The 24,414-nt window shown below is 32.8% G+C and overlaps 1 protein-coding gene across 1 annotated transcript in view; it reads right to left on the bottom strand.

Annotated features, from left to right (window-relative positions):
- LOC129226777 (soluble guanylate cyclase 88E-like) overlaps positions 1–24,414 on the bottom strand; it is a 162,598-nt gene that overhangs the window by 38,859 nt on the left and 99,325 nt on the right. The window contains exon 6 of the mRNA XM_054861406.1: positions 22,309–22,438. Within this exon, the coding sequence (XP_054717381.1) occupies positions 22,309–22,438 (130 nt within the window). The remainder of the gene's footprint in view (positions 1–22,308; positions 22,439–24,414) is intronic.

Below are 24,414 nucleotides of genomic sequence, written 5' to 3'. Positions count from 1 at the left end.
CTTTTCAAGCCCTACTTCAAACTCATCATCATTGTTGAAAGCAAATTTCGGACGTTGATACTTCACATTGTAAAAAGACTCAGGTGTGACCCAAGGAGACTAAAAATTGCCGTCCGTGGGTACACATGGTTATGTGTCCTTGGGTACAATGGTACGCCATTTTGGTTATGCAAGCCAGTCACATCGACAGGACCACAATTTTACAACATTAAAAATCAGAAATAAACCTTCAAAATATATGGAATCATGATACCTTCAACAAAAATGAAAAATACAATCTACGACGGACGAAAAAAAAATAAATTGCTCATGTCTTTTTTTTTTTTACTTACATCCTACTAAAACCGAAAAAATGTGATAGAATCTTAAATGTTCGTTTGATGGCGTTAAAACTTCCTGGGGTATTGGAGAGGGTTGTGACACACACGTTGAACCCCGATTGGGATTTCTCTCGACGATACCCGGAATTTCCCGACCAACGTCCGTAGGTACAACCGTCTGTGGGTACAGCAACCTCCCCGATAGAATTTAAGGTTTTTCTGCATCGTTTTTTATTTTTACCAAAAAATCCTTTAAACGTATGGATAGATTGCCAAAAACAGATTTAAACTTTCTATTTCAAAAGCGATTCCTAATGAACTTGCTCAGATCTGAATCTGTATCTGTTTCTAACTTATTCGTAAAAATTAGTAAAATAAAATAACACAAAATTTCGACTTTCTACGGCATACCATTTTTTAAGTTATGTGAAATACACTCAATACACATACGTACAAATACGCACAGACATATATTTATAAGTACTAAAGACAGCACTAAAAATAATACATTGGGAGGTGTTCAAAATAGAAATTTCAATTGCACATACGTTTAAAAGTAGGGTCAGCTGGGGAAAAAAAGAAATATTAGGTAAATGGAAAGAAGCTCCATTACCACACTCGCGATAATTTTTGAAAATAAACTGGCGGTGAGTAAAGACTAGGTATAGCTTGGCTAGGGAGAGATGGCGGATGATTTTGAAGCCGAAACATCTGAGGCAGTGAGAGGCGACAGGATGTAAGTGGACATTTTCAAGTTTTGAGTAAAACGCATTTAAAGATAACGTCCTAGGTAGGCTTTCATTGAAAAGTTTTTCTAAATCATGTTGTGAAACAGAACCTACAAGGGCTACTAGTACCATCTCTTGCCCCAAGACAGAGGAGAGGTTCACCTACCATTTCTACTGGTTATCTTCAAATTTTTAATTTTGTCACTTACATCACTTTGCTTCTCACTTCCTCATTTGTAATACAGTCAAGCCTGCGCAATAGAATATCAGTTAAAAGAATATCTCGCTTAAAGTAATACATTTTTAATGTACCAAACAGTTAATGTCTAGTATTTTAATCCCGTTTAATGAATGTCTCGCTTATTAGAATAACTTTTCGTGGAAATTAGGCTTTTCCATTTAACGGGCTCTACTATTTGTAATAGGTTTTATGTTATTATGTTGTAATAGACAGGATCAGCCAGAAATCGCCTCTTATTACTCTGCGCTTTCTAGATTAATGTTTCTTAATTTCTTTAGTGGAAGCCTTTTTAATGCTCCCTTTTTTTCATGGAACCCCTGGTTTTTCCTCACCAGTTTGCAGTGGCATAGCCAGGATTCTGACTCGGAGAGGGCCAATGTTTTTACCTCAAACGAACTATCATATTAACTATTTTTCATTAAATCGCTACTTAAATAGATTTCATTTGCAATCATGCTAATTATTGATAACTGCTAGTTATTATTTGTTACTATAAAATACCAATACACTCCTATCCTGAGCATTTTTAAAAGGGACAAAAAACCTCAGAATTTATGAATGTGTTATATTTTTTAAATAGGAAAAGAAATAGTGTTTTACCTAAAATGGTACACTAATAATTCACTTAACTTTGCACACAAAAAGTTTTTGAACCTTAGAAATTAAAATGTTTTTAATTTTTCACCAATTTGTTAGTTATTTATAAATCATGGACTTAGATGTTAATATGATGTCCGACAGAGTTCTAACATTTATACGCCCTTGACCAGTACTGCTCCTAAAATTGATCTTCACTCGTTAAATGTTGAAATTGTCCTCTCAACTGCTGCCACAGATACTTGGAGAATGGCTAGTATCAAGAGCAGAATATATGAAAATGACGTCAAAAATCGTAATTTTAGGCAATATTTGGTAATGTTGTAGGAAAAGGGATTTGATGTGACTCTCAAAATGTTTTCAATATTGAAATCACTTTTAAAAATTCTTGGTAATATTAGGAGATAAAAAGTTTCTTCCGGAAATTTTTCGAAATAGAAGTTTTTAAAATGCATAATTAGACTATCTTTGGAGACATTAGGTGTGAAGGAGGTGTTTGGGATTAATGTAGGAAAATTCTTGAAGTTGAAATCTTGAAGGCACAATTTCAGGCTGTTTTCGATAGTCTGAAATTTGCATTATTTTAGGCAACAAATAAAATTATTCCTATAGTGACTCACCCTGATAGGTAATAACACTTAGGTTAGTATGCGAAAGTAAAAGTAAATTTATTTTTAAGTTTAAAAAAGCGTTAATCAATTTTTTAAAGAACAAATTTAAAAGGTGTGAAAAGAAAACATGAAAGTCTCATGGAACTCCTGTGAGAGCTCCGTGGAACCCTGGGGTTCCGAGGAAAACAATTTAAGAAACGCTGTTCTAGATGATTTCGTTGCTTTTTGCTTGTCCTCTTTGTTAGCAAAGCTGCATAAACCAAGTCTATGGCTCCAATGACTCTGAGCATATCGAACACATAGAGTGGATCAACATATGAATCAAGACAAGCGAGGATATGGTCCGACGCAGCATAATAAGCTACACTTAGGACACATAATAGGATGGTCTTTTACTTTGTCTTTGTATGCCATAGATTTCATATGACTAATGCGAAAACGAGATATGGCAGTCTGCTCCTTCCTGCTGCAACGGAGAGACGGAGAACCACCAGGACGTTTACTCTGGTACCAGAAGTGCACATAGTAGTAGCACATAGATTGGATCAACATATGAATCAAGACAGGCGAGGATATGGTCCGGTGTAGCCTAATAAGCTACACTTAGGACACGTAGGATGATCTTTTACTTTGTCTTTGTATGGCATAGATTTCATATGACTAGTGCGAAAACGAGATATGGCAGTCTGTTCCTTCCTGCTGCAACGGAGAGACAGAGAACCACCAGGACGTTTACCCTGGTACCAGGAGTGCGCTGGTTTCCGGAGTGCCCCTCAGGTGACCATGTGGTAACCAAGGGGTAAGATAGTGCCAATGTATCCCAACGCATGTCCTAAGAGGCGCCGAAAAAAGGTTGGCTGTAGGGTCAACAGCTCTCTACCCCGTAAAAAATTCTTCAAGAGCTGAGTCAGACTTCCACCTCTTGGTGCTCCATTCCTCGATGAACACGGAAGCTGTGCTTCTTTCCTCGACTATGGCTGGCTGATTCTGTCTATTGCAAATGATAGAAATGATGTTTCCACTTCAAGGTCATCCACCATCTCTCCGTGGTCAAGCTTTAACAGATAGAAGACATTCTGAGAGTTTTGCGTGTTTCTTAACATTTCCTTGGGCGCAATCATTGTTTGAAGATGACACTAAGCTGTTTTTTTTTTTTAAATTTAGTGATCTTACATTTTCCGATCCAACAGGTCTACAAATGCGAAGTAACTTGTTTGATCTAGTTTTGCTTGTCATGTGGCAGGTTACTTAAGACAGGTTTTTATGACATACATTGGTATAAATATTATCTAGACCTTTCCGTATTATGTGTCTAGGCGTTCTCGTTTTTCCAGTATGCGTGCCACACTTACACAAACAATATATTTTATACATGAAACAGTGAGAAGCAAAGGAAGGTAAGTGGCAAAATTAAAAATTTGGAGATAACCAGTAAAAATGGTAGTTGAACCTCTCCTCTGTCTTGGTGCAAGAGATGGTATTAGTAGCCCTGGTAGTTGCTGCCATACAGCATGATTAAGAAAAACTTTTCAATGATAGCCTACCTAGTAAGTTACAGAGAAACCTGTGTAATTTGACCACTTGTGGTGTACTACTTTAGTGGTCAACTTTAGCAGGTGGTTAACTTATAGAGGTTGAATTATATGATAAGATCTACTTTTGTGCTTGAAAATAGCGGTCAACTTACAGGGGTGGTCAACTTTACAAGTTTTACTGTATCTTTAAACGCGTTTTACTCAAAACAAGAAAATGTCCACTTTGCTTCTCACTGTCTCATATGTATAGAAGATAAGTAGATGTTTTCAAGCATGTTTGTATTTAGTTGTATGTACATGAATATATTGAACTAATATTATTTTTTAAAAAAATATTTCGAATTCCAAAGGGCTAATATAAGAATAAACTTCCTATTTATATATTTTATAACGTTTATTTTTTTCACCATTTATGATGTCAATTGTTTTAAACTATCTTAAGTTTTTTCTTTCAAGGACAGGGGTTCTCAAAATCCTAGGGAGGAGGATAGTAGAGAAAAAACACTAAGAGCGTCAGGACTTAGGAAAGAATTAAAGAATTTTCGCTAAGCTTTACGAACATACATTAGCGGCAGGGGCGGATAGAGGGTCATGGATATTATGGCCCCCGCTATTCCGTTGACTGCATTATCGATCCACAATGTGTTCAATCAGTTTGAGAACAAAATGTAAACGACTGCAGTAATCTTTTTAAATCATCAAAAAAAAAAAAAAAATTTTTTTTCAAAATGCTAATGATTTTTATTGCTTATGAAATGTATTAAGTAACGTTTTTTCCAATTAGGTGCATTATTCCTGGGCGATTTGGTGCTTTTTATTGACACCCAAGCAGCTTCAGTGATATTTCGTACACAAAACCGTAGGTTCGTTCGTAGGGAGGGGGAGGGGGGTTCATTCCTCAGTATGATCCCCCCTAAAATGGTTGTCTGTGTATGCCCCTGCTTAGAGGCACTTAATATTGCAGTTTATCTTTCCCATTAACGTGGCTTCGTTATTGACGCAGCTGTCAGCTCCCAGGTGATTAATTAGTTATAGATAAGCGAAATTTATGCAACGTGCACGGAACATTTTACTTCTTTCATAATTAAACCCTTACAACAAACATAATGATTGCGAAATCCCTATTTTACTAAGAATTTTTACTAGCAAATCTTTTATAAGTTATTTTTTTACCACTGAGTATATAAACGTTCTATAAAATAATATAATTGTCAAGTAAGATTTGCGTCATTTGTGCGTAAACACCTTTTTTTTTTAATTTAGAACATTTGAGACTATTTTTTTTTCCTCATTTAACCGATAAAGCAAAAACAAAAAATAATCCTAATTAATGCGTCTATACGTTTATAATTATACGCATGATGAAATATTTCTAATATTTCATTAACTATTGATGAAATATTTCTAATATTTGAGAGCAGAAATTATAGTTTTGAATTCATAGTTTTTTAATAATGTTTTTGTTTTGGTATTTCAATGATGGATTTTATTGAATGTTCATTACGAATCCAGTCCATGTAAATATTGCTAAATTTATTCATACATTAGGCACAATTTACAGAAATTAATTTATGACTTTTTCTTATCATAAATAAGCACATTTTTTTTTTTTTTTTTGCAATGCACTATTTCTAATATTTCATGAACTATTGATGAAATATTTCTAATATTTGAGATCAAAAATTATAGTTTTGAATTTATAGTTTTTTTTTTAAATAATGTTTTTGTTTTGGTATTTCAATGATGGATTTTATTGAATGTTCATTACGAATCCAGTCCATGTAAATATTGCTAAATTTATTCATACATTAGGCACAATTTACAGAAATTAATTTATGACTTTTTCTTATCATAAATAAGCACATTTTTTTTTTTTTTTTTTTTTTTGCAATGCACTAACGCAAGCTTCTTTCAATAACCCGATACTACGAGTTTTTTTCTCATTATTTCTTAACACTTTCAATTCAGCATCAATTTTTAAATAATGTATAGCTAAATTACGTATAATATCTTATAAATGTATAACAGCTGGCATAATCTTTACTAATAATAAAGCGGAAAGTCTCTCTGTCTGGATGTCTGTTGGACGTCTGTCACGCGCATAGCGCCTAGACCGTTCAGCCGATTTTCAGGAAATTTAGCACAAAGTTAGTTTGTAGCATGGGTGTGTGTACCTCGAAGCGATTTTTCGAAAATTCGATTTTATTCTTTTTCTATTTCAATTTTAAGAACATTTCCCGGAGCAAAATTATCATAATATGGACGAGTAAATTACGAAATTGTCATGACATGGAATGGGAGAGCGAATGAACATAGCCAATTGGCGAGAAATTCGTCATCCATTATTTGTAAATATACAGGCGAACCGAATGACCTTTTAATTTTCAACTACGGGCCAAGCCGTACGGATACCACTAGTAATTGTATATATTGGCAAATTATACAAGTAGTTTAACCTGAATTATCTTTAAAAATATTTTAATAATGAATAATAGAGCTTAAAACATATGATTAAAAGAAGTACATTGAAATGGCAAATGCAGTGTATTCCTGACCTTGAACTTGTGTATTCCAAACTGAAAGCAACCTATGCAAGGCAATATTTATTATATGTGGTCTGTTTAATTCAGTTTTAGATTTTTTAACGTTCTTCAAGTAGATTTTTGGTGTCTGAAAACTAGAGGCGTGGGGTGGGGGACCCGTCACGAATGACTTTTCCGTCCCCCCCCCGTCCCCCCGTCCATATTCTTTACCCCTTTCATGCCTAGTTTTAAAATATTGGCCCCCCTTCAGGCTCGGACCCGCGCCAACAGGTGTCCCATCTCCCCCCCCCCCATGTGCGCCCCTGAATGCATCTGAGTTGCCCGGAATCACACTTACACAGTTGGAAAGTGTACAAGAACCAACAATAAAGATTTTACAATTAGAATCCCATGCAAAAACATTTTCTAGACTAAACGTTGGATTTTTTTTCTCATGTTAATTTTTAAATGTACCAAAGTTCAGAAAAGTGATGCAATTCTAATTGTATAAAAAATAACTTTGAGATTTTGTTTGCATTAATTACAAGAAAATATAAAGCAAGAAGAATGTCTTTTGAATTTCATAAGAAAAGTGCATTCGGCGGAAATCATTTTAAAAATTTTTAGGGAAAGGGGACTCGCTCAAAAGTGCTTATGAACCAAATTATCTTATTTTGGAGCTTAAACTCACCTTATTTTAAGAAATTTTTAAAACCATGTTTTAATATAAATAAAACAAATAATCCACCCAAACAAAGCGTGAGTAGGGAAGATAATGCTGTAAGTAGTTTAACTAATCACTAGCCTTCAATGTCTGTAACAGAGATCTAGACAAACAGAATATAGAATCCTTCTGTTCAGCATCACTAGAAAGATTCTGTTTGACCTTTTTACGTTAGAGGCAACCACAGCTCTCGAGAAAGAGAAACTTAAGGGCAAAAAACATTGCTAATAGTGTATGAAAAACACATCACATGCAAGGGTATCCGTGTATAATCAAAGCTTAACTTGAAAGTAAAAAAAAAAAAAAAACACTCGATTTTATACTGACAAAGATAAAGATTGTGGGAGAAAGGTTTTTCATATGTTTTCTCATCCCTAAGTCTCTTTTCTGAGATAGAAGTTTACTAAAAATCAATATTATACTTTAGTATTTCATTTAATATTCTACCTTCAGTTATTCTTTTAACTCTACAGCAAAATATTAGTCAGCTTTTTTTATATTAAAATAGTGTCAAGTTGTGTTCATTTACAAATTAACACAAGGTTAGACAAAAACTTATGAGCACATTTCATGCCTGAATAAAAAAAAAGAAAAAATTTGAGTACGTACATGATTCTTTTCTTTTATTGAGCAGACAACATAAACAAATTTTATACCGCACAATTGTCTGTAGTGTGAAGTGTTATAAGAGCTCTGTTAGTAGAAAATAAAATTTTAAGCCAAAACTGAAGTCCATATACCTAGTTTTTTCTTTCTTTCTTTTTTTTTTTTTTTTTAAGCTTTTCCAATGACTTGAGTGATTTACTGTTTTACCGTCTCGATATCCAGAATAAGAGTTTCATACATTCGGTTACAGTATATTTGCTTTCATGGAACTATGATTGGCACATTGCTTTTTCCTGTACCATAGCCATTTCTAGACTGAGTCAATCAGTAAAGTTTGCCGAGAATTGCTGCCGGCTAATGTAAAAGATATTTAATGTATAAACTTGTGCTATATATAAAACTGTTTTATGTTCTCTTTCCAATGAAAACAACATTTACGTACCTTATTTTTTTTTTTTTATCCAAGGATTAAATGCCCTCAATATTTTGGCTCACGTTGTAAACTGAATGCTTAGACATGTTGCGCAAAAACTATGGGCACATTAGTTTCTTTCAAAATTATAGTTGAGGTTAAATTTTGACAAAACTTGCATTTAGAAGTTTTTTGGGTTTTTTAAATGAGCAGTTATTTTATTACATCGTTATTTTTTCAGTGAAAAAACATTTTTAAGACTTATTGTTTGAAATTGATTGGCGAAAATATACTTCGACAAATTTTCACAAACCTTAGTAAAGAATGCAAAGGTCTGTTTTATTGAACACCAGAAAATGTGACGACCATCCTTTAAGATGCAGCAAAATGTTTAAACTCCTCAAAACGATAAAACAGTTATTGCACAAAGCAAATGACGTTGAAAATACTAACACAAGAATGCAAAAGGATTTACCAAACTTTTACATTTTTAAAATCCATAGTATAGCTCCTCAGAACTGACTTTCTCGAATATGTAGAAAACAGACGCAGTAAGTACGCAAAAGTACACTGAAAATGTATCGGAGGCTATAAATAATAAATATTAGTCTTCCTTTTAACTAGAAATCCCAGAAGTTCTAAGCTTTATTTGATAAAGAAGATTTCAAAAATAAACAAAAATGTCCGAAAAGAAATGCTTACATATACATCTGAACAAAGCTTACGTAAAAAAACTGTTTTGCAGTGAAATGCTATTAATATTAACTAGCTACGCTAAAGAATACTGCTATTGAAATAGTGTTTATGTTATTATTTTTTATCAAGAGTAAAACACTTATATGTGATTTTCCACATGTACATGACTAGCTTAAGAGAAATGGGAAAACAAATGTATACTGAATTCAATTACGAGCTTTGTGTTTATACATTAAAAAACTACTTTGACCGCCAGTTTTTCTCCTGATAATAATCATGTTCATGATTTAATTTATGTGTGTAACACTAAAAATACACTTGAATAAAACTCTACCTTGGAAAAATGAACAGCAGAATCTACATTTATTTTATTTTTATTTATTTATTTTTATTTTTTATTTTGTAATCTATTATACTTTAGCTTTATTGTAAAAACTTGCGTGTTTGGTTTGTGCTGAAAACATAGCACGAAAACGACGTCTAATTCCAACATTTTTAAAGGGTGTTTTTTTTAGAGGTATAGAACTTTAAGTTGACAACACTGTTTGATATGTGTGCCATTTTGATAGCTGTCACTTGTTTTGTGTTCAGTTCAGTTTGCCATTTCAGCATGAATAGACAACAAGGCGGTGCAACATGCAACACAGCGCGTGTCACAATTGATTTATTGAAAGAAACGTTCGGTGAACGAATAATTTCGCGTAATGGATCCGTGAATTGGCCTGCAAGATCATGCGATTTCACACCGCTGGACTACTTTTTGTGGGGCTGTGTAGAGTCTTTGGTCTGCACCGATAAGACACATACGATTGACGCCTTAGAAGAGAACATTCGCCACCGTATTACTGACATACGGCCTCTATTGCTGCAAAAAGTGAGAAAATTGAACTTTCCAATTGGACTTTTTCCGAGTCAGCCGAGGTGGCCATACGCCAGAAATCATATTTAAATGAAAATGGCAAAGAATCATCTTCGAATAAAGTAACATTCATGGCAATTAACAAAATTTAACTGTGTTTTATTTGAACCTAAAGTTTTCTACCTCTAAAAAAAACCTTTATATTGTTTGTGTGAAGTCAAAAAAGCGTTTCTTCAAATATCTCGAAAACTCACTGTTGAGTATCTCTCCACTTGGGAGACCTCTCCATTTGTGAGTGCCTCTTCGCTTGTGAGATGGCGCTGGCTGTTAGTTGCCATAGTTACCATATTTAATTTTGGCTTTTTTCTGTTGTTCTCATAGAGTAATAATAAGAATAGACCGAGCTATGGCAAGCCTTTGCTGCTCATGAACCAAACCATGTGACTAGTGGATATCCTAGCAACAGCGGGCGTTGATCGTAGCAGACGATCAACTACCGCGAGAAATAAAATAAATTGAATTGATGGAACGCGGAATATTTATGGAGTCCGATTTGTAAATTTGCTATTCTAAGTTGTAAATATTTTGTTAATATAGTGAGTTTTTCGTTTAGATAGTATTGTGCATTTTCTTTAGTCAATTTCAATAACTCTCTAAGCAATTAAAGATGCAAGTGCCCAAATAGAATCGGCAAATGGTAAGATTTTTACCTACAATTTCAATTTAAGATTTTTGCGTTAACGCAAAACGTTTACTCCATTACGTTCACGCCAACGCTGACGTAGCAGTTCCAAATGAAATAAAAGTTACTTTTTTTTTTTTTTTTTGACTTATCTCGGGCATGTTTAGCAATGCTAAACAACCCCCATGAATCCAAATATCTGCAAAAAAATAAAAGTTACTGAAAACTGTGATCAAAAACTAATTGCTAATGTCAAAATAATTCATAACTAAAAGAAAAACAGTTCAATCTCTGCACCTGGAAAAAAATTATAATGAAAACACATTACTTAAAATACATGTCGAGTGCCATACTATAGATAATGTTGCCATCTAGCAACCATGCTGCCAAAGTTTTCGCCAAGCCTTCCACCAGTCACATGATGTATCCATGCACCAATTTTTTCGTCAGCAAGTCTGGGAAAGCTCGGTCTACTCTTATTATTAGTCTATGGTTGTTCTAAAGATGTGAACAAAAGTTTTCAAATGGTCCGTCGATGATTTTATTAAGGTTGCTTGTGCAACAACACTTTTGGTCCTTTACGAGTCAGGAGGACTAGATCTATGGATATTTACGAGAATAGTAGTTAAATATTCTAAGTTCATTATGCACTGTGTGTGATCTTCGAGTGACTTCGGTTTGAGTTTGCCGATTTGCGTCGAAGCATTGTGCTTACAGTTCAAGAGAATCCGAATGGTAATGTTGTTACGCAACTTATTTCTGGATAATTTATAATAATTAGTGTTTTTTGAGTCAATAGTGCTACCTGCCTTGAGATAGAATTGTCTAAACATGCCAATTACTGCCTTAAAACAAGCGCTGGCAAAGAAACGAGTCCAAAAGGCCCAGTTAACCAAACTTGCGACGAAATTACAAGAAGGTTGTGATTTTAAAGATGTCAATATTTGTGAAAAGAAACTTGCATCCATTATCGATGAATTAAACGAGTGTTTTGATTATCTTTTTACTAATTGCAAAGACGATGAAATAGAAATTTATTCATCAGAACAAGAACAGATTTATGACATTAGGGATGATATTAATTTCAAGTTAAACCGAATCAAACGCGAAAATGATGATTCGAAACAAACAGTCTCGGTTTCAAACCAGAGCACCACCGTGAGATTGCCAAAAATATTATTGCCTGTATTTTCTGGGAGTTTACATGAATGGCTTTCATTTAGAGATATTTTCAATGCAACTATTCATTCAAATAAGGAGTTGTCAGAGGGAATAAAATTGCAATACCTAAAATCCTATCTTAAAGGTGATGCCTTACGAATTATTCAGTCTATATCTGTAGTAGAATTATCAATTAGCGTGGTCACTGTTAGAAGAACGCTATTCGAATAATCGCGAACAGGTGTACGCACATTTAAAACGTTTTATAAGCATTCCTAGTATTCAAAATGAAAATCCAGACGCAGTTTTGAGTTTAATAGATACTCACTTTTGTAAATACTGCATTTTAACTTCCCACGGCAGTATTCTGCTGATTACCCGGTCATACTGGACAAGAGCTTATACGTTTTCATGCAGAGTTGATATTGCATTCCTATGACTAATGTTAAGATTGGAGGGAGCATTTCTTTTTGACTTTACTAGGAATTTAATACTCCCGGTGAAAAAATCATTTTAGTATCAATTGTGCGAAAGGTTTCATTCCAGCAACGATTGCTCGAGAAAAATATTTTGATTAGTTATGTTTTAATGAACAAGCAAGTGAAACATATGACTGCAAGCTTTTATTTTAAAGTTTCACTAATAGATATACGTTCATTATTTTTCCTAAGAAAAATAACTTTAAATTGATACATCAATTCTGCAGTTTAATAAAAATCAGCAGTTGAAGCAAAAATGAATACTGCCACAACGAATCAAATTAATATTTCTGAAATTGGAGCTTCTTTAAATTCTTTTATGCAATGTTGAAAATTGTAAAATAAGAACTAGCCTTTTAAAAATAGTACTTGAAAATGTATATTCGTTATACCGTATTTATCATTGTGGTTTAAATAATGTTTGGCATGATTTAAAAACAAGAATGATGTAGTACAAGAATGATAATCGATCCAAATAATTATCATGGTAAATATTTACTTACTCGAAGGACAAATGCAAATGTACAATTTTTAACAACTTGATACTTTATGGTCATTAAAAAAATAGCCTTGTAGATCGAATAGAACGTCCTGTAATATGTTAATGATGCGTAAAAAAATTTGATTTTGACCTATGTAAATGTACTTGCAACGGATCAGAGCATATGTACTTATTATCAAACAGTCAAAAACATATGTCCTTAATTTTAAAACATAGTGAAGAAACGGTTTTTTTTTAAGGATGAAATGTGAAATTACTGCATTGTGTAAAATGAGCTATTTAAATAGTAAGTTCAAAGTGAGGTAATTTTGAATGAAAATTAAGGAAATAAATGTCAAAAATAAACAATATTACAAGTTTTTATGCGCAATTTAAGCACATGAAAACATAAATATAATATCTATTTATTATGCTTATAACTATGCATTGCTTTTTTTCTTTCTTTTTTTTAATTTTATTTTCCCGTACGTGATTTCTAATAAAGAAAAACTCGAAAAGAGCAATTTTTAATAGCATTCATATTTTCCTCTGTTTTGACAAACCCATTTTTTTTACATTTTTTTGCAGAATTAATAATAACTTTAATTAATAATTCTGATAACTTAATTTTTATTTATTAAAGCTTTCTGGTCTTCTGCCGTCATAATTTCTTCAGATGTCAAAACTAATTTTTGAAATATTCATAATAAGTTTGTAATGAAAAGTCATTTTTGATTTCCTTCTCTTATATTACTAAAATGCATCGTTGAGGTTTGCTTGATTATTTTTTTAAACAATAAATTTTGTGTACAAGTGCTATTAGAGTTGACACGTTTTCTCACTCAATGCATAATCCCAAGGGTATTCAATTTCAACGCGCTTTCGAAGAAATAAATGGTAAGAATGTTGCATTCGCGAATTTCAGCTGGAAATGGATTCTAGTTAAAAATTCTTTAAGTAGTTTATGTAATATTTATTTTTAAAACATATCCTTTTGACAGCTTTAACGAGAACTTCCGCCCAAAACTAAACGAGCCTAACTTTCCCGTATAGCAACATCGACTTTCCAGTATCTAATCAATGTTCTCTTTATTAGCTATGACAGGAAACTATGTCAAAAATACGTTTTTAACATTTTTAGCTGATTTCTAGAAATAAAATATGCCTTGCTCATCTAATGAAATAGATACGTGAAAATAACGAAACGGACAAATAATAAAGTAGTAGCATATATTAAATGAAGCAGTTAAACAATGCAGTTTACGCATTTATTTCTATAATAAAAAATATTTAATAGATTACAAAAAGAAAAAAAAAGAATTAAAATTAAAAATTGTATCAAAATAAAAACATTTTATCAACATAAAAAAGAAAGGAAAAAAAGTAATTAAATGTACTTAAGAAAATAAATAAATCATAATAATATGTTCAATTAAAATATATATATATATATATATATATATATATATATATATATATATATATATATATATATATATATATATATATCATGAAAAACTCGTCTGCACTGCTCTTTCTGTTAATACATAAATGACTTACGAATTTCTTTTGTATATCCTGTTACCAAAAGTAGGAGAAATAAATTAAAATTTTGACACTAAAAGGGCCAAAACGAAACAGTTCTACAACTACGAGACATTTTTCTCCCATCAACTCTAAGTTTTGATTCTTTAAACTACGAAATTAATACAGGGTTATAGTGCTCACTTTCTTTCTCTTTAATGGAGGAATATATGGCAGATATTTTCTCATTTCTAAAAACTAATTAATTGCGAAATACTGCTGCTGAAAATATTGTGATACTGGTCAGTGAATCTGCAGAAAAAGTATGTGATGCAGACGCAGGGTACTTATTTAAAAGAACAACTTTGTACTCACGATCATCATGCCTTATCTGAGTCATGATTTTAACTCCAAGAGGCAAAAAGTTGTTCAGAACCGTAAGAAAACTAGGTTAAAAAGGTCCAAATCCTTTGGTTGGATGGATGGGAAAGGTAGAGGGGAACTCGAAGTACAGTCATTTCTTCGTGGTGGATTTTGGGTTGTTAATGTAATAAATTATTTAATAACATTACAAACGAAGAATTCATTTTAAGTGCATATTTTATTGCGAAAAGTAAAATGAGACTCTAGAGAAAAAACTTTTACAATATGCAATAAAAAAAAAAGCCAAAAAAGCCAAATTCTTGTTAAATTTCAAAAAACTTCCCCGGCTTTTGCGCAACCTAATAATCGCAAAAGAATGTAATTGTTTTAAAAGATTGTATACGGAAAGGCGTGTTAGAAGAAAACATTTAAAAGATCTTAGCACAAACATGTAAAATTCCTGCGTTCTAATTAAATTTGAACGTTACATTTTTTTTTTTTCTTCTTTTTTTAACATTGAAGGTTTGGCGAGCAATACAGACATAACTAGATTTTTTTTTTTTACCACATTTAGAATTCCAAAGAACGACTCTTTTTTTTTTTTTTCAATTATAAGTTGTTTTTCTAAAGTATTCATTTTTTATCCCACCCAAGTCTGAAATTTTCGTGACTTGTACTTAACACATTTCAATTGTTTTATGAATTACTATTATTTAATTAAAGAAAGTATCCCCGTATTCTTTATTAATTTTAAATAATATCGAACAACTTTAGTGTTTTGTATTTTGCCCCCTTGTGACGAGTAATTTCATTATTTGTAGTTTGACAAAAAAAAAATTTCCGTTATTTATGGTTACCTTCTGACTTATTTTATTAAGTTCCTTTAAAGTATCAGTTCCAAAAGTAGAGCGGAAGCTTTGGTTTTGTAAAACTTCGTGAAATTTCTTTTCTTTCTCAAAAATTGTTTGTCCATTTACTTGAGCTTTACTACTATCCACACCTCACAATACCCTTTTGTATCATCGTCAAAAATCTTACAATGTCGTGTTTTTTCTTCTTGAATCAAAATCATATGCGAGACAATATGCTTTTCAACTTTACTTCAAAAGTTGGTTTGAAGCCACTTTTTTCTGACTTTCTGCTGTTTTTTAATAATGCTGCTTTGCAATTTGTTTTGTTCCACAGTTTTAAGACAAGATTGCATTCTTTATCATTGAATTTTAAATCTGCTTCAGAATCACCATTCCATCCTTCTTTTCTTACTGTTTCATTATTTTTGTAATATGCTTTTCTGTCGTATTAAGTTGACATATTTCGTCCCCGTACTCGATTTCATCCCCTACGCTTATCTGGTTTGACGCTAGGTGTCATTACTAGAGTTTTTTCCCTCTCTCTCTCTCTCTCTTTCTTTCTTTTTTGTTTTTTTCCTTTCTTTTCTTTTTTTTTTTTTGCGATTAAGAGTACTATTTATTCACAATATTTATTTGTAGAACTTTCATGATTCTAGTCCTTTGCGTTGCCGTTTGGGAGCACTTATTCTGATTTTTGCAAAGAGAGTTATCCAAATACTTCTTGTAAGTGCGCTTTTTAGCCTACTTTGCCAGTAAAAGTCAGAGAAAAATGAAAAAAGCATGAAAGAAAGTTTAATACATCTTGAAAATATTACAAAAAACAAAAACAAAAAAGTCGAAAAAAATAAATAAATATCGAAAAATTAAAAATTAGAAAGTAAGGTATTGAGATGGGGAAAAATGTCTGTCGGTCTGTCTGTCTGTCCCCCCTAATAACTTTTGAGTGAATAGTCCGATTCGAACATGTTTTTTTTTTTTTTTTTTTGTTCGAAAGATCTCGGCGAGGACACCTCATTCCTATATTTCATTTTTTTTATTTGAACTATGCTTTGTTCAATTTTGAACAGTTCAAAAAAACTTAACATTAGCCCTTACGGGGAAATTCAAGGCAATTCCAAACTGTGAGGCGAATTTGCTTCGAGCTTTGTAAGAAAAAGCTTTTGATGAAAAACTTGTATATAAAATGTCTTTTTGATTTGAACAATTTTCCGTTCAATTTTGAACGGTTCAAATCCTTTAACATTAGCGCCTACGGGGAAAGTCAATGCAGATTTCGTACTTGAAGGCGGATTTACTTTAAACAAGTTTTGTTGGGAATAGCTCTTGACGACAAATTCCAGACTCCGAGAATTTAGGGGCACCTAACTCCGACTCCGGCTCCTGTGCTCGACAGTTAGTCCGACTCCGACTCTGACTTCGTAGCTTTGGCAAAAATTTATACACGGAGGATAAATGACTGACTCCGATTCTTGGATATTCGACTCCGACTATTTTATCTCAAAATGAGATTGACTCCGACTCCGACTCCGCAGCTATGGTTTTAACTGTGAAATAATTATTGGTAATATAACTTGTTTTTATTTTCACGCTAAAGTTTTAATTTAGGTATTCAGTTTTCGGCGTATAAACTCGATGTCATTTATGTTTCTACGTAAAGGTATGCGCAGACGATTTTTTTTTTTCTTCTTTTTTTGACAGTGAAAATTATTTCTTTAAGTTGACATTTTATTGTTTTTATTTATTTTGGTAAGTGCGTTAATTCGTTTAAAAATTATTTTTGGCAACAGGGGAAAAGAAACGATTTTTTTTTTTTTTTTTGATATGATGTTATTTATTTTAATGAGCTTATTAATTTTAATTATTATTTTTTCATTTTGAAAGCTGTTAAAGAATTTTTTTAATAAAAAAAAGTGTTAGCTGCTTTGTTTAAAAGGTGGTGCTATTTTATTTGTTCGTTTATTTCTTTATTTTTTTACGCATCTGCTTTTTTAGATGAGTGAAGAATATTTTATTCCTAGAAATTAGCTAAAATATTTAAAAAAATATGTTTGAAACAATTTGCGATTTTAGCTATTTTTGAGAATATTGATCAGGTATTAGAAAGTAGTATGGGTATACGGAAAAGTAGGCTCGTTTAGTTCTAGACGGAACATTTAGTTGGATAATTATAATGAGTTTATTTAGTTGTATTTGACATGTTTATTTAGGAAACACTATAGACTGAATGATTTGAGCGTTTTGACAAGTTTGATTCACTTCACGTAGAACAACAAGCCGGTTTCTGTGAATAAAAACATGGAGAAATATAGGTGTGTTGCTCTCAATGCGCCTCGTGACAACATGAAATGTGCTCCGGGGTGGAAGAGTTTAAAAAAAAAACATTTGTGAAGCTTTTTTGGATTGTTTAATCTTTAAATATTTGTATTAAAATGCACAGTTTGTGATAGTTTTCTGTAATACAATTCTTAATCTCTACTTGTTATAATTACCTGGTTTTGAAACCATTATTACTCTTTTTACAAGGTATAATGGAGGTGGACACAATTCGGATTATTATTTTTAGTTCTGGTAAATTGAATTTAAAAAAAATAAATAACGGAAAACAAATTATTTGGCATATGTTTAAGCTCAAACACCATGCTCCATGACTTTACTCTCCTTTTTCTGAAACAACTCCAGCACTATGACAGAAATTAAAAAAAACTCTAAAAATGCCTGAAAAATGACTTTTTCGGCGCAAATTCCAAATTTTCATATCTATTGAGGCACCCGTTATTGTTGTTTGCTGTAGGGCAAGATAAAAGAGGAATGATGGACATGCGAAGAATCGACTAAACGTCATTGATTGTAAAGAAATGTGTTCAATGTGTTAACCGAATTTGAATTGGGGATGATTTTATGCACTTGAAGAGTCGAAACCAGTTCCAGCAAAACAGTTGAACTTGTGAAGTATTTGAGAGCAGCAGTTACAGAGAGTAGATGACCAGACTAACCTCAGTCCCAATGTCAGAATTGGGATCGTCATAGGCGGCTCAGTTATCGATCTGAAATGATATCTGCTAGAGTTTTTTTATTCCAGTAGAAGAGCGACAGCACGTCAAATTTCCTTAAAACTTAAACCAAATTCAATTGTGAAAGTCTCTAAACGAACTACTTGCCTGACATCACACCATATTTCCCATAGAAGGTGACGAGTTGTCCAAAATCCTCTTTGGTCTACATTGAACAAAAGCAGATGCCCTCGGTTCGCAAAGAACAAGGATTGGATGGTAAATGAATTGGAAAGGGGTTATCTAGTTTTACAAGGAGAAAACAGCTTATAAGTATGGATCTCAACTGCATTGCCAAAGCACTTCAAGATAGTTGAGACATTTTTATGGTATGGTTTAGGGGATGTTTTTTGATATTGTACGGGTATTTAAACTTTTGTAGAATAGTATCTGAATGCCCAAGGGTGCCTAAGTATTGTAGTAGGTCAAGTACATCCTCTTATATCAATGGCCAACCTTGCTAGTAATGGATACTTTCAGAAAAATAATCCTGCCTGGAATATAACTGAAATTGCCGGCAGATATTTCGAAGAGCGTCAAAGATAATTTAACTGATTTGTTGGCCTGCACACCACCAGATCTTAATTCATTTGAGAATCTGTGGATGGTATCGAAGAAAAAACATTAAACAGCTAGATACAATACCTTTCAATCTCAAGGAATACGATAGTTCAGTTCATCTATATGGTCTCAAATATTTCATAGAACCTACCAACATATCATGCAGTTCATGCCTAAAAGATTTTATATATGTAGTATTGCTGACAAAGGGTGGTCTATCATAAAATTGAGGGGATGATAATAATAATTAGCTACTCAGTGGGTAGATAGATAGATATGTAGGTAAGTAGGAAGATAGGCAGGTAGGTGATTAGCTGGTAAATAGGTAGGTTGATTGGTGGATAGATAAGTAGAAAATATGCATCGATAAATACAGGCATATGTAGATACAACGTGGTAGAAATATCAACATATATTTTTGAGCGTGTGAAATACAATAAACACATTACATTTGAAATTCGATATTTTGTATTGAGTTTTGAAATCTTGGTAAAACTATTTTTTCGTTTGAAAAAGTAAAATTTTCGTTAGCATTCAAGTTTTATATTCCCAGACAGAAGCACATTTTGCCTGACTTAGAAAGTTATTTTCATTTTTACAGCCCTGTTATAGTAGCAAGATACAATTGTTGTTAAAATAACAAGTAAACACATCTCAAAAGTGTTGAATTTCCAGAAATATTCTCCGACAAATATATGTTTTCATGTATTGTTTTCATATCAAATTGAAGATTACTATAAAATGCAACAAAAGAGCCGATTCAATATTGTTTGCTCTCCGTGAGAAAACAATGATTTCCTCCAGAAACTTAGAATTTTGCATCTTTTTCCCTTTGATTCCGGTGAAGTGACGGAATACATCTTACATCAAATTTTATTTCTTTATTTTTTGTTTACTTGTTGTTTAATGTCTCATGAGCCTTAGCATGAAAGCGGCTGTTTGGCTACTGTTAAGACTTGTGTACATTTAGCATTCACATCCTTTCTAATCACAGTAGAACAGCGTTTTTCAATTTCTTTGATAAGTGTAACCCTTTTAAGCAAGTCCTGATTAACGCACAGGTATACTAGGACTAAGTCTGGGGCCCCATCTTCCTAAGAGGCCCCAAATTTTACTTAAATAATTATGCAAAGTATCATAACTATATAAAAAATACATGTATTCATAAAATAATAATTAAAACATAATGACTTGTTAATTGGAAAAAAATCCTTAAAAGAGAATTTTTATTCATTCTGCCAATAGCGAATTTACCACGTCGCAATTATTCATAAATGCACATGATAAATGATTTTCATAGTTTGATAGACAAAAAGGCTCTAAAAATGCATTCCGGCGTGCCCCAAACCTGTAAATCGACTACTGAACTTCGCTATTGAGCCTTCATGGGGCCTCCTAATTATTGTGGACCTAGGATCTCACTTTTAGTTAGTCGGGCACTGCTAAAGCTATAAAAATATTTTATAGCTTTAACATAAGATCTTTCGTTTGCGCATACGCCTGAAATTGAGCTAAAATATCCTGCTCAATCTAAGGCGTATGCGTGAACTAAAGATCTTATTTAAAAGCTATAAAATATTTTTTAGGTTCAAACTACGCTATATACTGACAATTTATAGCTGTTGCATATGAAAAACACAAAAAAAAAAAATAAATAAATAAATAAAAACTTTATCATTTTCTGAAAATTTAATTTTTAACATATTTTTTCAAACTTTCAACCCTATGCGCGAACTGAAGATGTCTACTTAGAATTTTGTTTAAATTTTGCCCCAATTGAGGATGTCAAACGACAGCTTTTGAGAGGTAACGCTATTCCGAAATAAAAAAGTCGTTTTTTTTTAGAACCACCCTACAATACTCCTCCCGCACTTCTTTCGTGAGGAATGAAGCCCTATTTATAATCAACCTTACGTTATTCTATTTTCTCTGTGGCTAATTCGGAAAATAATTATAGAACCCCCGATTGATCTCCGTGGAACCCTAGGGTTCCGCGGAACACAACTTAAGAAATGCAGCAGCAGAGGACAAGGTACTGCTCTTTTTGCTTGTTAAACTTTCATAAGCATGTTTAAAGATAGGGTTCATTTGTTCTGTAGTAACTTCTAATTCGATAAAGGTATTACATTGTAGCACATGACATTATTCAAGATTAATATAGTTATCTCATACAACAGGAACTGTAGAATAAAGACAAAATTGATCTTTTCCCAAACTAAACTATAAAACACTGTAGAACCTTAAAACCGGAATCTAGTGAACAAAAGTCGGTTTCTTTAACCCTTCACTGAGAACAATATCACTCGTGATATTACTGCTTTGAAGATTTTTATAAAATTAATGGGGCTGTTAAAAACTTTTTTGAGCAATCACGAATTGCTTATTATCCTCACTTTGATTTTTCAGATTACCATGACGAAAGGAATAAGTCTAGGTCTTAGATTTTTAATACTTGTTTAGAGAGACGAACTTTCACAGTCATGGTCGCAAATGGTCAGCGGATAGCAATCTTTTTTTTTTACCGGACAGGAGCTTTAAACAGCTGCTAATCATTTAATAATTGATTATATTACTTGTTTTTTTTTTCTTTTCGTTTTTGCGGTTGACTCTTTATATTCTACTTATTACTACCTGTGAAAGAATTTTCCGCTTTGGGATTGACAACACTAATATATAGTGATTGAGAGAGAGAGAGTGGCTCATTTTTCCATCCATGGATTCTCGTCGCAAAGGCAAGGTTTTTTTTTTCCACTTTTTTCACAAAATACATATTTTTCTTAAATCATGTCAAATACCTATATTATGTAATATTAGTCTTTGAAGAGCATTTTTCAATAAAGTTAGTCTGACATTTCATCTTCTTTTTTATTTGTTATTAAATAATTTCAAAAGTATTAGTCTGGAATATTGGAAGTGTCATAACCCTTTTATTTTTTTAGCCTACAAACTTGAAATTTCGTCTATAAGATACTCTATACCATAGTACACTGTGTACCAAATATAAACATATTTGGTTCAGTATTTCATAATTACGGCTGAAGGGGTTAAAAAACGAGATTTTTTCTGTAAAGTCACGCTTTTTTTAAAGAAAAACGCTGTATAGATGAACTAATTTGCATCATTCAAGAATGGTAAGAAATAAAAATACTATAAAGGTATAAGCAGTAAAGAGGCTTATATCTCTAAAATGGCATCTGTAGCAATAGCAACGCCATCAAGTAATTCATAGAAAAATTTGGTAATGACATGTGATCATTCACTTATTGAAACTGCTCTGAAGTAAAACTCGAAAACAGGAAGCTTACCTGATCTAGTGCCAGTTTCAGTTCTGCTGATTGTTGCTGTCCAGCTAATACCATATCTCTGCTGAAATCATGCATGCTAAGATCGTTGATATAGAGCCCCGTGTGAACCATCGCATCAAGATCGCGCATCCTGGAACAAGCAACCAATAGAAATCGTATTCGTGGCAAACAGAAAAAAAATATATAAATAAAACAAAGAATATATGTGTATGTGCGTATGTTCTAGAGGTGCGACATCGATGGCAAAACATCGATGTTTGAAACTAGAACATCGATGGTATTGAGACATCGACCAAAAAACATCGATGTTTCAAAACTTAGATCTTTTTATATTCAGTAAATTACCGCCCATTAGCCAGGGCTAAAGCAGAAATACGTGAAATACACCGCCAGCTCAGTCATTTCCAGCCGAGGACTGCAGTTTCGTGCTTATTAGCACTCATCAGCCCGGCATAGGAAAGTGAGTGAGCTGGAGATGGAAAATATCTTAAGGAAGCAAGAGTGCGGAACAAACTGGTAGCTAATATAGAATTAGCAGACCAGACGAGTGACCAAAGCAATGGTTCGGTTCAACTCGAAGATTAAACGCGAGGCAAGGTATATTCAGTAAATTTCCGCCCATTAGCCGGGCTAAAGCAGAAAGATCTTTTTATTCAGTATATAACATACATTTTTAAATATACTACACTACAGTATACTACACTAAAGTATACTACACTAACCAATGGTTTCTTAGTGTATCAGTGAATTCTTTCGGTATTGCGTCAATTCATGTGTGTGTGTGTGTTAATTTAATCAATACAAAAGAATACGTACACGACGAATATATTGAAAATATTGAACCTAAAATCATGAATATAATTTAATAGGAATAATTTCGCAACATCTTGGTACTATAATAGGAAAAACAATGATTATAAGACATGCAACGATTAATATAAAGTAGTTATAATAATAAAGAAATGTTTTCAAAATGAATGAAAGTAATAATAATTCTACATCAAAAAGGAATCTTAAGAAATAATGTATTGTTACAAATCCTGTAAATAGTAATTATTGTAGTAACGTAACCTGTAAATAATTTCCCGTAATGAATATACAACCCCTTAACATATGGCTAAAGTATACAACCCCCTATTCTTTTTATTTTCATTGATAAAATTTGAAAACGGTCTACGCATTTCTCGAAGCAGAAAGAATGTTGTAGAAAATTCTTGGATGTTTATAAAAGCCGTTAGCGATGGATAAACGGGGAGTTTCGATTCAGATTTCGAACGGAGAGCATTTTGCTCTGTTTATAGCGAGGCATTTCGCTGTGTTGTTTTCGTATTTGGAAGTAAATACGTGTGTAAACGTTGAGTTTACGGTGTTGTGTGATAATTGCTTAATTGCTGATGAATAATTTAGCAGTTGTTGAAGATCTTTCCTGTACATAGTGTAAATAAATTTCCTGTGTTTTTATCAAGAACTGTGTCTTCATTTCAAGAAAGTGGAAGTCGCACCGAATCCGTTACAATTTGGCGCCCAACGTGGGGCTACTTCAGGACTTTCTTGCAGTAAGTGTGACTTTGGACATTTTTTCATAAAGACTTTTTAAATTTGGACTTTAATTTTATGGTGATTACTCGCGCAATGGATGAACAATTAAAACAACTGCTTGATGCAATCAACTCTGTGAAGAGTGATATGGCGGCTAATCAAGAACAATTAAAAAATGATATGGCGGCTAATCAAGAACAATTAAAAAATGATATGGCGGCTAATCAAGAACAATTAAAAAATGATATGGCGGCTAATCAAGAACAATGGAAAAGTGATTTAATGGTGCTGAAAAAGGATTTAGCTTCTAACCAAGAGGAAATTAAAAACGACCTTACTTCGGTAAAGACTGTGATGGAAAATAAATTTAATGAGATAGAGCATCGAGTTGATGCTTTTGATGAAAAATTTGAAACAGTAGAAAACCGTATCGCAACAGTTGAAAATCATGTGGATGAGAAAATTAAAAACATGGAAAGGAGATTGGCGATCGCGGAAAGCAGCTCTGTACAGTTTGGCGCTCCCACATCGGTTGCTCGACCGTCCATTAAACTTGCCACATTTGAT

Source organism: Uloborus diversus, chromosome 7, assembly GCF_026930045.1.
Source record: "Uloborus diversus isolate 005 chromosome 7, Udiv.v.3.1, whole genome shotgun sequence".
NCBI lineage: Eukaryota > Metazoa > Arthropoda > Arachnida > Araneae > Uloboridae > Uloborus > Uloborus diversus.
This window is presented reverse-complemented; position numbering and strand designations above follow the sequence as displayed.